Source organism: Chamaea fasciata, unplaced genomic scaffold (genome assembly GCF_029207755.1).
Source record: "Chamaea fasciata isolate MVZ Bird 193981 ecotype frontalis unplaced genomic scaffold, bChaFas1.0.hap1 SCAF_7, whole genome shotgun sequence".
NCBI lineage: Eukaryota > Metazoa > Chordata > Aves > Passeriformes > Sylviidae > Chamaea > Chamaea fasciata.
In genome coordinates this window covers 60,670,948-60,685,288 of record NW_027094092.1, presented here as the reverse complement: position 1 = coordinate 60,685,288, position 14,341 = coordinate 60,670,948, and the positions used below count along the sequence as shown (strand labels likewise).

Genomic DNA, 14,341 nt, shown 5'->3' with positions numbered 1-14,341 from the left:
GACGGGGAATCCCTGCCCTGCTGACACCACTCCTGCAAGAAGCTGGAGGAGATCCAGTGGATGGGAGAGGAATGATCCTAAAGACAAAGGGAGGCAGAATCCCCCCTGCATCCCCCCGAGGCCACGGAGGGGGTTGGCTCATCCCGATGCCATCCTGCAGCCGGTGCCAGCTGGAGCGCCGGGAAAGGCTGGCACGGAGGAAATGTCAGGATGAATATTGCAGTGGCTCGTCACGCTGTCACCGCCTGGCTGGCTGCGAAGTGCCACCCCAGCCACGCGGGGGGACGGGGGCGGCCTCGCTCCCAGCCGGAGCTCATCGCCTTCTCCAGGGAAAACCGCCCGGGGGGAAAAAACCCTTCAGCTGGAACCTTCACCTGGCGGCTCCCCAGTGCTGCCCAGCACAGATCCCTGCTCCCAGTTCAGCCCAGTGCTTCCCAGTACAGATCCCTGCTCCCAGTTCAGCCCAGTGCTTCCCAGCACAGATCCCTGCTCCCAGTTCAGCCCAGTGCTGCCCAGCACAGATCCCTGCTCCCAGTTCAGCCCAGTGCTTCCCAGTACAGATCCCTGCTCCCAGTTCAGCCCAGTGCTTCCCAGTACAGATCCCTGCTCCCAGTTCAGCCCAGTGCTTCCCAGCACAGATCCCTGCTCCCAGTTCAGCCCAGTGCTTCCCAGTACAGATCCCTGCTCCCCAGTACAGCTCTCAGTGTTCCCTCTACAGCTCCCAGTAAAGCTTCCAGCTCTCCCAGTATTCCCCAGTACAGCCCCCAGAACTCCCAATGCAGCTCAATTCTGCCAACACAGCTCTCCAGTGCACCCAGTACAGCTCCCAAAGCTCCCAGTTCAGCTCCCAGTACCCCCCAACACAGCTCCCAGCGCTCCCAGTACAGCTCCCAGTACAACACAGTATGCTCCCAGTATCCCCCAGTACAGCTCCCAGCGTTCCCAGTACAACACAGTACACCCCCAGTACAGCTCCCAGTACATTTCAGTGTTCCCAGTACAGCCCACTGAACGCCCCAGTTCCCCAAAGCCCCGCCCCCTCACACTGACCCCGCCCCCTCACACTGACCACGCCCCCTCACACTGACCCCGCCCCGGCCCCGCCCCCTCTGCCGCCGCGTCCATACCCAAGTCAGGGCGGCCACTTCCCCTCCCGTCAGCCCGTTCTCCGCTCTCTAATTGGTCGAGACGGCCGCCGCTCAGCGCGCCGACCAATGGGCGAGCAGAACGCCTCGCAGGGGGCGGGCGCTCCCTTCTTTCCGGTGCCGTCGGCGCGGCCTGAGAGGGGGAGGCGGCGCCGGCACCGGGATCGGGATCCGGGTCGGGATCGGGGCCGGCTCCGGTACCGGGACTATGTTCCGCCGCAAGCTCTCGGCGCTCGACTACCACAACCCCGCCGGTTTCAACTGCAGGGGTGAGAGGGGCAGCGAGGGGAGGCTGGAGCAGCCTGGGGTGGGCCCACATAATTCCATGGTTCCATGCCTAAAGCTCCTCCAGAGGCAAAATAGCCCAGCTGGGCTGTGAGGGAGCGGTGACAGCCCCGAGCTGTGACCTCGTGTCCCCCAGTCCGAACATCCCCGTGTGCTCCCCTGCCTGGGAATTGTGGAATTCCAGCCCCCAGGAGGCCACAGGGAATGGAAAAAAAAATGTGCAACCACAAATTTATTCTGTGGGGTTTTTTTGAGAGGAATTGCGGGTTGGTGCTGCGTGTGTCGTGTTTGTGCCGAAAACGGAGTTAGAAACTCAGATTCTCGTGTTATTTTTTCACCTTTCTCGCTGTGCTTCGTTAAGTTATATTCCCCAGAAAAATAATCTGTTGGCTGTAATGAGGTCAGGCAGTGAAAATGAAAAACACTCAGGGTTGATTTTTTTGATCGGAGAATGCACAATTTTAGCGGGTTTTTTATATATATAAGCGTGGGGCTTTAATGGTAAAAAATGCTCAGAGGCGTTAAGATTTGATCTGAATCGGACCAAAACTTAATTTTTTTTTTTTTTAATATATATATAATTCCTGCCCACAGATGAAACAGAGTTCAGGAATTTCATTGTCTGGCTGGAGGACCAGAAAATCAGGCACTACAAGATCGAGGACCGAGGGAATCTGAGGAACATCCACAGCGAGGACTGGCCCAAGTCCTTTGAGAAGGTATTTCCTGGCTCCCCACACAAGCCTGGGTGTAAATGACATTTCACAGCCGCTGTGAAATAACTCTGAATATTTGTCCTGTTAAAGAGTTCTCAAGGAATTTAAATGTCTTCTTGGAGCCAAACTGGGGGAGTTTTTTACAATTTATTACAATTTGTGCATGGTTTTCCCCCTCAGCTTTGTTTGTTTAGTGGGTAGAGCGTCCGTCCTAATCTGGTTTTTGGGGAGGTTTTTTTTTTTTTGCCTGATTGGATCCGGCTCTTGAAGCGGAAAAAAGACTGACTGCAAATAAACAAAATTTTTTTCTGCATTAATGCTCCTCCTGTAGCAAAAGGAGGTGGATGAAGCTCCTGCAGGCCTTGCCAGCCTGTGGGGGAAAGCTCATCCCTGCACCTCCTGCCGTTCCAGATGGATTTTCTGGATCCACAGGGACTCTGGGTGATCTCTGAGCATTTGCAGCCACCGCAAGGCTCTCAGGCTTTTTCTCTTGGTTCCCATTTCCCTGCTCTGTAATTCCCATTCATCCCATTTTTTTTTTTTTTTCCACCTCGTGGAAACACATGCTTTGCTCACTGCCCAGCAGTTGCAGTGCTCAGGGAGAAGCTGAATTATTCCAGGGAGATGGGAATCTCTGGAATTCCTGGCACAGCTGCTGCTGTTGTGGTGAGAGTGTCCTGTCCAGAATTTCCAGGGGATTCTTGCTTTCCAGCCCCTGGCATCCTTTGCCCAGCTGCGTGGCACTTCTGTCCCTGCAGCAAAGGGACACAACAGGATGTCACCACGTGCTGGATTTTGGGAGCCTTGGCAGCAGCCAGGGCTGGATCTCGTGTCCTGGGACACAACCTCAGCCTGGTTTTGTCCTCTCTTGTTGAACACAATCCCTCAAAAAGGGAAAATGACTTCTCCTGCTCCAGGCAATCCTCTGGTTTGTGGAAGCCTTCATTCCAGGTGGGAAGGCTTTGCTCCCCATTTGTTGCCCCTTCCCTTGTTCCGTTTGCTCTGTGACACGAGCAGAGGGTAAAGCAAAAGGGCGTTTTGGCTTCCCTGGGTGCAGTCGGACAATTAAAAGAAAAAATAAAAACCCCTTTCATTAAAAAGAAAATTCCATTCCCAGGTGTCAGACTTGGAGCTCGAGGTGGGCTGGGGACACTCCCAACACGGGCCAGATGGCACAGCAGGAATTTCACCGTGACACCCTCTTGTTAATTAATATTTTCTCTGAGGCCTGTGGGAAACTAACTGTTCCCACAACGAGTTCTGTGCTCCCAACTGATTCATCCAGGCCACTAAAATCCATTTGTTTTCTCTTCTTTTTTTCTGCTCCCCAGTACATGAAGGACGTGAACTGTCCCTTCAAAATACAGGAACGGCAGGAAACGGTGGATTGGCTCCTTGGCTTGGCTGTGAGGCTGGAATATGGAGATAATGGTATGATCTTTAACATCTCAAATGAGATATTAAATTATTTTTAATGTCTCAAAAGGGGAGGGGAATGGGGGTTTCTGGTCCATTTCACAGGATCCCAGGATGGTTTGGGTTGGAAGGGACCTTAAAGATCCATGGGCAGGGACATCTCTCACTATCTCAGTGTGCTCCAAAGCCCTGGCCAAGCTGGCCTTGGACACTTCCAGGGATCCAGGGGCAGTCACAGCTTCTCTGGGAGTTCTGTTTCAGAGTCTCCCCACCCCTCCCGGCCTGGAATTTTGGTTTGGAGGGACTTTGCAGCATTCCCAGTGCAGGGTCACTCCCTCTGTTCCTTTTATTCCACATTCCATTTACCTTGGAGACAGCTTCAACCTTTCAACTTTCCAACCTTTATTGTCAAAGCTGTGCTGTCCCTGTGCTCTGGGCCAGCTCCAACCCCTGCCCAGCCTTCCTGGGAGCTTTCCTAGAGCTGGGAATTTCTGGGCAAAGAGCAAAACGTGTCATCTCTTCCTTGAAGCATTCCCGTATTTTCTTGCCCTTTTTTCTGGAGAGTCACAGAGAGATTTGGATTGAAAGGAACCTGTTAAAAAACCCTTCCCTGGGTTTTATCCAGCCAGGCCAGGCCAGGTTGTCCCCAGCCCCATCCAAGCTGACCTGGAACACTTCCACAGAGGATGTCCTGCACTTCTGCAGATGCTGCAGGTAGCGCTTCAGCAACTCGGGGTTTTCCTTCAGCTGGGAGAGCAGCTTGGAGGTCTTGCAGGAGCATCCATCCTGGAGGGCACAGGGTGACAGCATGGGGACAAAGGACAGAGGGACCTCAGGCCTCTCCTGGAGAAGCTCAGGCCTGGCCGGGCTGTGTGGGAATCATGGAATGGTTTGGGTCCCTTAAACCCCATCTCATTCCAATCCCCAGGAATGTTAAGCCTCTCCTGGTTTTCTCCACAGTGGCCACGACCCAGCTCTGCCTGCTGGGGCTGGGCACAGTCTGGGAAGTCCCTTCCTTGTCCCCATGGGCTCCTGGCACCACTTTACTGCCCCTTCCCCCCTCCCTCACCTTTCTCCAGCGGGTCCTGGCTTTCCTGCTGAGGAAAACCACCAGGAGCAGCAGGCACAGGGCTGGGATGCTCCAGAAAAGCAGCTCTGCCGTGGTGATGCCCTTGTGGGCACTGCCCTTCTCCTCCAGCTCCAGGGGAGGCACATCCCACACCAGGGTGGCCCAGGAGGGTGGGCAGGAGGGGCTGCTGCTGCCACGGTAGAAACAGCTGAGCCCAAAGGCCACCACGAGGAGCTGCTTCAGGCTGGGCATCCCTCTGGGATGCTGCTCAGGCCATCTCTGTCTGCCACCTGGAGCTCTGCAGGGGTGGGGACGTGAGTTGTCACCCTCACTCTTGTCACCAAATGTGCTGTGATGTCACAATGCCCTTGCACTGAAGCGCCGTGAGCAGGGACGCTTCCCCCTGTATAAATTCACACAGTTTTGGATGTTTTCATCAAGATCAGACGGTGGCAAAGGTGTATTTCACATCTTTAAAAAAAATTGAAACACAATTTCATGTGCTTTTTTTCCACCCCATGCTCAGAGGAACCGTTTCTTTTCAGCTCCCAGGGGAGTGGAGCAGCAGAATTGCATTTGTTGTTTTATTTCTGGATGGAGCCAATCCCATTGTCGATATTTCTCCCCTTCTCCCTGTGGGATTGCCTTTTATGAGAACTTCCTCTGGAAGTGTATGAAATGCATTATATTTAGTACTGCATTTATTCAGAGAAGTTATTCTTAGACCCCTTTTTGTGGATGTGGAACCCTTGGGATCTAGGACAAGGTTATGGAAAAGTGGAGTTAAATCTCCCCACTCCCAGCAGCTCCATCTCCTCGTGCAGAGAGTGGGAACAACAAATGTAATTATGAAATAACAGCAGCCAAAGTGCTGTTTTACCTTTAATCCCTGCAGGCCTGAGCTCTGCCCACAACAGGGGTGGGATATAAAATACCTGTGATGTGATTCTCAGTCCCTCACCATGGACACAATGAGCTAGGAATTGTGTGAAAAAGGAGATTCCATCCTCCGGAGACTTGGAAAAACCCCTGTGTGGGCTGGGAAACAAAACCCTGAGCTGGAAATGTTTTATTTGCCAACATCATCCCCTAATTCTTGATCCCTGCCTGAGGCAGAGGGCCCTGGCAGTGGAACTGATGGATTTGAAAAGTGGCAGATGGGGGGGATGCAGCTTGTTCAGCCTTCTGGGCTGAGGCTGTGAGGAAGAGCATCCTGCCCTGGGTAAAAGTGTGGAGCAGGCTCTGGGATTGCTCCTGGAACCTCCTGGAGCAGCTCACTGGAGCGGCAGCTTTTGGTATCATTAGTGAGGAGCTCCAAAATCCCACTTTATAACCCCAGAAATCTCAGTTTATAATCCCACGAGGCTCTTGGGCGAGCAGCACGCCCCAAAAATCCACCTGTAACCCCACAGCTCCCTGCTGAATGCTGAACTTGGAGTTAGTTCTTCTTGCCATTGATTTTTGTTGTTGTTGTTGTTTGTTTTGTTTTCCTCCTGGTTTCTGCAGCTGATAAGTACAAGGATTCCACCCCTGATGGTGCAAAAAACGCTGACAACACAGCAAAAAATGCAGAGCCACTGATTAACCTGGATGGTGAGTGTGCCACAAGCCCCTGGAATGTGCTCCGTGGCCTGTGTGATCCTCAGACTGGAAGTTGGTTAATCCTGTGATGTGGGGTTTGTTTTTTTTTTAAAGCTTTAGGAACGCAGTGCTAAGCATTCACATGAACAGCTTTGCTCTGTAAATCATAATTATTTGCTGTAGGTGAGGGAGAAGTAGCAAGATGCCTTCAAAAATTAAAAATATCCAAGGAAACATGATGGCAGGCTGGTTACTCCCATGCTGTCAGGATTTTTCATGTTGGCTCAGTCTTCCCCAGCTGTTCTGTCATAATAATTTTAATTTTTTTTTTTCCCTGCTAGGCACAGTCACAATAAATTGAAATGCTGGGAAAGAGCTGCTAAAATCAACCCTAAACCTTCCAAATATTTTTTTTTTCCATTCCTCCATCACCAAGAAGGCAGGGATTGATCCTGCCCTCAGCAGCAGCAGCAGAGGATAAAAAGATACAAAATAATAAAAATGTACAAATAATATCCAGAAGAGAATAATTTGCCTGTAATTTGCTTTATTTTCAAAGACTTCACCTGGTTATGTAGCCCAGTGCTGATTGCTCTGTAGCCAGATTGTTTCCTCGCTTCTGTGATGGCCTTGGAATCACGGAATCAAGATTGGAAAAGCCCTCTAAGATCACTGAGCCCAACAATTAACCCAGCACTGCCACATCCACCACTAAATAATGGCCCCAAGTGCCACATCCTTGGTTTTTTGGACACTTCAAGGATGGTGAGGAATTGCCTTTGTCCAATACCATGGAGTCAGGGAGCCAATCCTGCCTACTGAAATCAGTTAAACCAAAATAAATTCTCATTTATTTTTAATGCTAATCCTTTTTTTTTTTTTTTCCTCAGTGAATAATCCTGATTTCAAGGCTGGAGTGATGGCTTTGGCTAATCTGCTTCAGATCCAGAGACATGATGATTACTTGGTGATGCTCAAGGTGAGTTTCACGCTTTTCCCACCTCCTTTTTTTGTTTGTTTTTTTCCTTCTTTTCCCCAGTGCCTGGTGTCTGTTCATAGCTTGAGGTGCAGTTACTGATAAATAGGAATTTTTAGGCAAAGATAGGGAGAAAAAAACCAAAAAACAACCCACCTCTATGTCTTTCCAAGCAGATAAGAACACAGAAGATAAATCATGGAAATTCATGCAGGGAGAATTATCCTGGTAAACAATTTGAGCTGAGTTCCTTAAGGAACATCCCCAAAGGAGAAGGTTTTGTTCCAGTGCTGGAAATGAAGAGAAACATGAAAATTCAAAAGTTCATGATGCCGAGGATGTTTTAAAACAACATCCAAAGGAGGAGCTGCAGTTAAAAGTTTCCTGTTTCTTTTGGTCCTATGAGCTATTTACTCCTTGTCATTACTGAAATCAGTTTAATTTAGTTTTGACAGCTAATTATGGGGTGTAAGTGCCCTAAATAGGCTAAGTAATTTTCTAAACTATCTTTTTTTATGCCTTTAAAAAAACTTCTGACTTTCTGGTGGAACTCTATAGATTTGGGGTCAAACCCATACTGTGTTGTTTTTTTTTTTTTTAACCAAAAAAACCCACGTTATTGATGAGAGTGTAAAATCCCAAGTTCTTACTTGATCATGTCGTAACACGGGAATAAACTCAGTTTTGTTCGGCATTAAAATAAAAGCATTTCACTGGAAAAAAAACCCCAAACATAAAGTTCTGTTCATGACAATAATTGGGATATTTGCCAAACTTACTTTGGGGAAACCAAAAGCTGTGGGTATTGAAGTTTATTTAGTGTAAGTCTGTAACTCTTGGAAGAGTTTTACGGTAACCTGATTATCTTAAGGAATTCCCATCCATTCTTTTTTTTTTTTTTCTCCTTCTCTCCGGTTTGGTTTCTTACTTTTCCTTCTTAAAATATTCTGGGGAGGAGCATGAAGATGTCATACATCAACCCCCTACCAAAAACCACTCAAAACCCCCCAAAAATCAGTGCAAAGGGACATCAGGTAGGGAGTGGAGACCCTGGGTATGGTGATAGTGAGGATTTGCAGCATGAACGAGCTCAGCTCATATCAAAACTCCTTCACATCTTCTCCCAGGGCTGGCAGACTTCACTGGGTGTATAATTCTGCATAAATGTATTTACATTTCTGTCACTATTTCCACTTTTTTTTTTTTTTCCAGACAGATTTGGGCAAATCCAGCCTGAATTTTCTTGGTTTTTAATTCCACTAAGAGTGGATTCCTGCAGTGAGAATCCACATTCCAGGAACAATGCAAAGCTGGTTTTGGGCTTGAGATAATGATATTAGAGGGTGGCAATCAGACCCTTTAATCCTCCCCCACAGTAAGCAGGTTTGCAGGGAATTTCTGATCCCTTCCCAGGCTTGGACACTCAGGAGTGGATATTTTGGGAGAGCCAGAGGGTGCAAGCACACCACAGCCATCTGGCCAGGCTGAGCAGATGTTTAGATCCCATTTTCTTCATTTAAACCTGGCAAGTTGATCAGAAGGCATCTGTGGGACGCAGTTGGGTATTTCCTGATGCCAGAAGCACTTGGAATTCTCTTCCACAAGCTCTGGTTTCACTGCTGGAATTAAAACTCCCCGTCAAATCATTCCTTTGTCCAGGCCACTTCCTTCAGGGGAAGATTTCTAGAAGTATTTAAGTGACAAGGTTCTGGTTTCAGCTGAAATTTAGTCATGACCAAAACTGGGAGAAATCCTGCGGGAGAAACACGGAGCTGCCTCTGTCACTTTTAGCTGCTCAATCAGGGCCAGGCTGAGGAATGTGTTTGACAGAGCCACTTCTTCTTTCCTGTGGAAATCTGCCTGCCTGGTGTTCCTGCAGTTATTTTTGGAGGCATTTGGAGCTGTAGGTAGCAGTAACTGATAGCTCTGATAGGATTTCACCCCGTGTGCTGGAGCCAGGGAAAAACAGATGAGTACCAGGATTGTCAAAGTCAAGGCTGCTCTTGTTCCCAAGGCTCAGATGAATTCCTTTCTGCTCTCAGTCTTTTCCAAGCCTGCCTGGGAAGCCTTGCTGCAGCTTTCTCTGCATATGGGTGGAGGTTCAGCACCTCCTGAAAGATCCTTGCAGCAGCATTTCCTTCCCAAGGCAGCATTTCCTTCCTGGAGAAGGAAGGAAGGAAACAAACTCTGCATTGTGCTGCAGAGTTAGAGGTGTGAGAACTCAGGTAAAAAAAGATTGGTGGTGCTGCTTTGAGGGGTTGTGATCAGCTCGTTTTGGAATCATTTGGATTTGTTTGGGTTGGAAAAGAGCTTTAAATCATTTCAACCTTTAAACCGTTCCCAGCACTGCCAAGGCCACCAATGTCCCGTGTCCCCAAGCGCCACATCCTCACAGCTTTGAAATCCCTCCAGGGATGGGGACTGCACCACAAAGCCTTTCCACCCTTCCCAGGAAGAAATTTTCCCTGATATCCAACCTAAACCTCCCCTGGCACAGCTTGAGGCTGTTTCATCCTGTCCTGTCTCTTGTTCTCCAGGAGATCCCAACCCCCACCTGGTTCCTCCTTCCTGTCACCCTCCTGAGTCTCCTTTTTCTCCAGGCTAAAAATCCCAACCATTCCAGGCTATTCCTTGTATTTTGCAGCTCCTGTCCCAGGAGTGGCAGGAATTCATGGGTTGAAATCAACCTTGCACACCTGGGTGAGATCCTACATGCCAAGATTATTCCTAAATGGAATGATTTAAGAGCTGGAAGAGTTTTCCAGAAAAACAACCTGTCATAAATCTGGGTTTGAGGTTATACTTTTGACTCTTTTTCCTTTGGAATTACTGAGAAATGCCTCAAGATATGAAATAATTCCTGTCCCCTTTCCATGTTTTTTCCCAGGCAATTCGGATTCTGGTTCAGGAGCGCCTGACACAGGATGCCATAGCCAAAGCCAGCCAGTCCAAGGAGGTTTGTACCCATGGCCAGGGTTAATTAGTCCATGTTAATTAATGAGGATAAAGCTCTGTCCCCTCAGTCAAAACCAGTTCTGTGCCAACACTTCATTTAGGAGGGAGGTGGAAGCTTCATTTATCCCAACCATCCTGAATCCAGGGGATTCTGGAGAGCAGTGCACAAAGCTGGGTTTGTTCCATTTCAATACAAATATCCCTCTGTGAGGAATCGTGGTCCAGCTCTTCCCTGAGTTGTCTTCCAGAGGATTTATCCTGACTGTTGAGTTCAGCAGGCCTAAAGTGGGAGGAGAAATGCACAACCTGGCTTTTCCTTGGAATTAGCAGTGTTGGCTGCATAAAGAGGTTGAAATATTCCTTGTATGGAGTGTTTGGCTTCATAGGGACACCTCGTATTTGTTCAAGGAATGGGATGTTGGAAATCCCTCTCCTCCCTTCTCTTCTCCAACAAAAAGGAGTGGTGAAGGAAATTCCTGCCCTGAAAGTCAGATTTTTTTTGCAGGATTCTTTTGCTAACCACGAGCTGTCTGTTGGGGAGACGTCCCAGGGGATGACTGTGGGTTTTTTAGTTGGTGATTTCCTCATCATTCCAGATCTCTCCAGCATTTGGCAGAGCTGGGAAAGGCTGGGAAGGGCTGGAAAGGGCTGAAAAGCCTCACCTGCCCTGCAGGTGTATGAGTGTCCCTGCTAAATCAGTTGGATCTGCTCAAAAACCCCAAATTCCTTCATTTTTTTTTTGCACAACAAATCCATGATTTATTGATTTTTATTTGTTTGTTTATTGTATATTGTGTTTATTTATTTATTATCATCCCCCTGCTGATAATTGTGTTTTCCAAGTGGGAATCCCAGGTGCTCTGAATTGCTGCAATTGCCAGAAGCTTTGGAAGGGTGAATCAAAGCTTTGGACTTGCAAATCCATAAAACTGTTCAAAAGAGCAGGAAAATAGGAAAGCAGCTGAGCCTGTTGTCTTCGTTTTAGGTTCTGTAATGTTAATAAAAAGCAGATTTTAGCTGTTGTTTTCATAGCTGCACAGCTGGGATCAAAATGAGATTTTCTTGGAGGAGCAGGGAATATTTTTATTTTTTCCTTGCCAGGGAATTGTTCATATCTGATAAATTTTCAAAGCATCAGCAGGGCTGAGGTGTCTGTCTGTGAGATAACCTGGGAGCGTATTTTTCCTCAGGAATGCCACATTCCAAGGGGGTATGGAGGAAAGGGGGTGGTTAAAAGCAGGAAAATCTGTGCCAGGAGGGGCCATCAACATCTTCATTTGCCAGGGGGGAAAAAAAAAAAATTAAAAAAGAAATATCTCCAAAGCAGAGAGGATGGCTGGGTTGGGAATTTTTAAAAAAAAACCCGAAAAATAGATTTATTCTTAGGTTTTGACTGATTTTTAAGTGGCCAAATTTTTGTGCAGCACTCATAAATCAAATTTGTAGGGAGTGAGGCTGGAAATGAAGTTGTCTGTGTAGTTCCTGCTCTTTTTTTTTTTTTTTTTTTTTTTTTATTCCCTGTTTGAGGCTGCTGCACAAAGGATTGTAGGGGATTCCAAAGGCAGCTTCCCAAAAAGGATCAGACTCAGGGTGTGTGGGAAGAAGGAATTTCCTGCTACCAGGTGACACTGGAGGAACCTTGGTGGAATTCCTCCACAAATGAATCCATGAGGGAAAAAAAAGACCAAAAAATTCACATTTTTTTCTCCCACTTGTGTGACTCGAGAACACCCCAGGCTGGCAGGGAGCACTTTGGAACCCTCAGATGTTAAAAAAAAAAAAAAATCCATGTAAGAAGTCTGATATTCCTGGAATCTTTCTGAAGTGGCTTTAGTGGCATTTTTATCACCAGTTTTAACGGCAGAGATGGATTTTTAAGATTGCAGTTGAAGGTGGATTTTACTGTAAAGGCCACGGAAAAACCCCACTTTTTGCAAATGAGTTGCAGCCACCAGTTTGTGTTTAATGTGTGTTTTGATCAACTCAGATCCTTCCTTTCTTTTTTTTTCCCCCCATGTGTATAAAAGCCTTTAAAGGAAATTTTCGCTGCCTTAAAAGCTTTACAACCCCATCCCCTGCAGAAATTAACGGTATTGAACTCTGAATGTTTCTGTTGTGCAAAATGCTAGGCAAATGTTGCAAAAAAAAAAAACAAAAAAAAAACTGAAACAACCTTACTGAGGGCAGTAAAAGCAAATTCTGGGATTTGGAATGTTTAAATCTGATTTTAAGTGCACGGTTGAAGCTCCCTGATTGAGTAATGATTTAGTGTGAGCACTCCTCTGCACAGCTGGACAGGGCAAAGGAAACAGGGCAATGCTTAGAAATGACCGCTAATAAATTTTGCCTTTGGAGCGCTTTAATAGAGAAAATGTTTAGAAAACGGAATATTTTGCTTTATTCTAAAAGCTTAACACTTAAGCAGATGCTTCTGGGGATGTTGTGAGCTCAGCAAAAGTTGATTACAGAGAATTTCTGCAGCTCTTTGCAATCAGCCCCTGCTCAAAGCCTGGCAGCTGTTGAAAGGCAGAAGTTTCTGAGAAAGCCCAGTTTTGTTTTCCTGGGAAGCTGCTGGATTGGGTGATGGCTCCCAGTCCTGCTGTTGGCCTTTTAAGGATTGAATGCAGGCACTGTGTATCCAGTGAGGGATTCTTAAGCAGGAAGGTTTTTTCTTTAATAACACTCTGGGTTTGGTGTTTCAGGACACAAAGGGAGTTGTTTAACCGACCACGGTGATCTTTCAAACTTTTCACACGTTCTTGTCTAAGCAAAACCCATTATCTTCTCCCCCAATTACCTGCTGTGGTACTTGATTTTATTTACCAAACGTCTAAAATGAGATTTTTAACAGGTTTGTTCTTGTTGTTTTTTTCTGTTTTTGCCTTTTCCAGGGTCTGCCTGTTGCTCTGGAAAAGCACATTCTTGGATTTGACACGGGAGGTGAGCACTGCTCCTAATGTGACTTTTAAACGGGAATGTTTGCCTTTGACAGAGTTATTACTGTCAAATCCAGAGCTGATGTGGACAGTAAAAAACCCTGGAGTGGAAAGAATTCCTCCCTCCCAGCTGGTTATTTATGAGCATCCCTGAGCATTTTGGGTTTGGAACAGCAAAGCCTAAATCCAAGCTGTTTGGAATGTTTAAATAACAGCTTTTAATGGCAGCCCAAGGAATGCATCCTGCTGTTTGTAAATCCCGCTGCTACCAGCAGAGGACAGCTGTGCTGCTTCCATGGATTTCAGCTGCCTTTTTTTTTTTTTTCTCCCCCTAAAATCCCATCGAGGCAGCTCAAGTTGGCATGACCTGCTGGGTTATTGATAAACCTGCTGGGTTATTGATAAACCTGATGGATTATTGATAAGGAGCCAGCCTGGTGACCTGGAGCTCCGCGGGTCTGGCTTCACTTCTGCTCCAGGTCACTTAAATCACTGCTCGGGATGTTTCACACCAACCTTGGAGTGGGAGGTTGGAATGAGATGATCCTTAAGGTCCTTCCAGCCCAACCCAGCCTGTGATTCCCTCATTCCCTCACCCTGGATGGCGGGGAAGGTTTGGAGACCACCCTGTCCCTCCCCAGCAGCAGGGAAAGTTGTTCTTTGTTTCCAACCTGGAAACCACCAGCAGGAACAAGGTGCAGAGCATTAAAACTTCCATAAATCCCTCCTGTGAGCAGAAAAGGATGGATAAAATGCCGGATAATTCCACCTCCTCTCTGTGCCCTTTCCCCAGATGCTGTTATCAACGAGGCTGCCCAAATCCTCCGGCTGCTGCACATCGAGGAGCTCAGAGAGCTGCAAACCAAAATCAACGAAGCCATCGTGGCTGTCCAGGCCATCATTGCTGACCCCAAGACTGACCACAGACTGGGCAAAGTGGGGAGATGAAGGGAGAAAAAAAGCTTTCAGCCCCTTCAGTGTGTGTGCTTAGGGCAATTAGGAACCACGTACAGCTCCCCACTCTGGCATGCAGTTCGAAACGGGATTAATTTGCCTGTTTGGAAAGAAAACAGGAAATTGAATTCTGATTTCTGATGAATTACCAGGTGTTTTTTCTTTAAATAAATGAAATTAAGGGAAACAGACAAGTTGTTCTGGTGAGCTCCGAGTTGGCAAATAGGACTTTTTTTTTGTGTGTGTGTGTGTGTGTGTGTGTGTGTCTTTTTCATTGTGTTTGGCTTTATGTTGAGGGGAATTCTACA

At 47.2% G+C, this 14,341-nt stretch overlaps 1 protein-coding gene across 1 annotated transcript; it reads left to right on the top strand.

Annotated features, from left to right (window-relative positions):
* Positions 1 to 1,252: 1,252 nt before the first annotated feature.
* Positions 1,253 to 14,220, top strand: RTRAF (RNA transcription, translation and transport factor). Its single transcript, XM_066189138.1, has 8 exons — positions 1,253 to 1,414; positions 2,025 to 2,149; positions 3,478 to 3,577; positions 6,138 to 6,224; positions 7,103 to 7,191; positions 10,076 to 10,144; positions 13,035 to 13,083; positions 13,873 to 14,220. The coding sequence occupies exons 1-8, from the start codon at positions 1,354 to 1,356 to the stop codon at positions 14,025 to 14,027; spliced, it is 735 nt and encodes a 244-aa protein (XP_066045235.1). The 5' UTR covers positions 1,253 to 1,353; the 3' UTR covers positions 14,028 to 14,220.
* The last annotated feature ends 121 nt before the right edge of the window (positions 14,221 to 14,341 follow it).

Bases quoted from the DNA above. Each gene is read 5' to 3' on its own strand.
- RTRAF (XM_066189138.1), top strand. From the start codon at position 1,354: ATGTTCCGCCGCAAGCTCTCGGCGCTCGACTACCACAACCCCGCCGGT. The intron at 1,415-2,024 runs GTGAGAGGGGCA...TCCTGCCCACAG, and splicing joins CGCCGGTTTCAACTGCAGGG to ATGAAACAGAGTTCAGGAAT. The intron at 10,145-13,034 runs GTTTGTACCCAT...TGCCTTTTCCAG, and splicing joins AAGCCAGCCAGTCCAAGGAG to GGTCTGCCTGTTGCTCTGGA.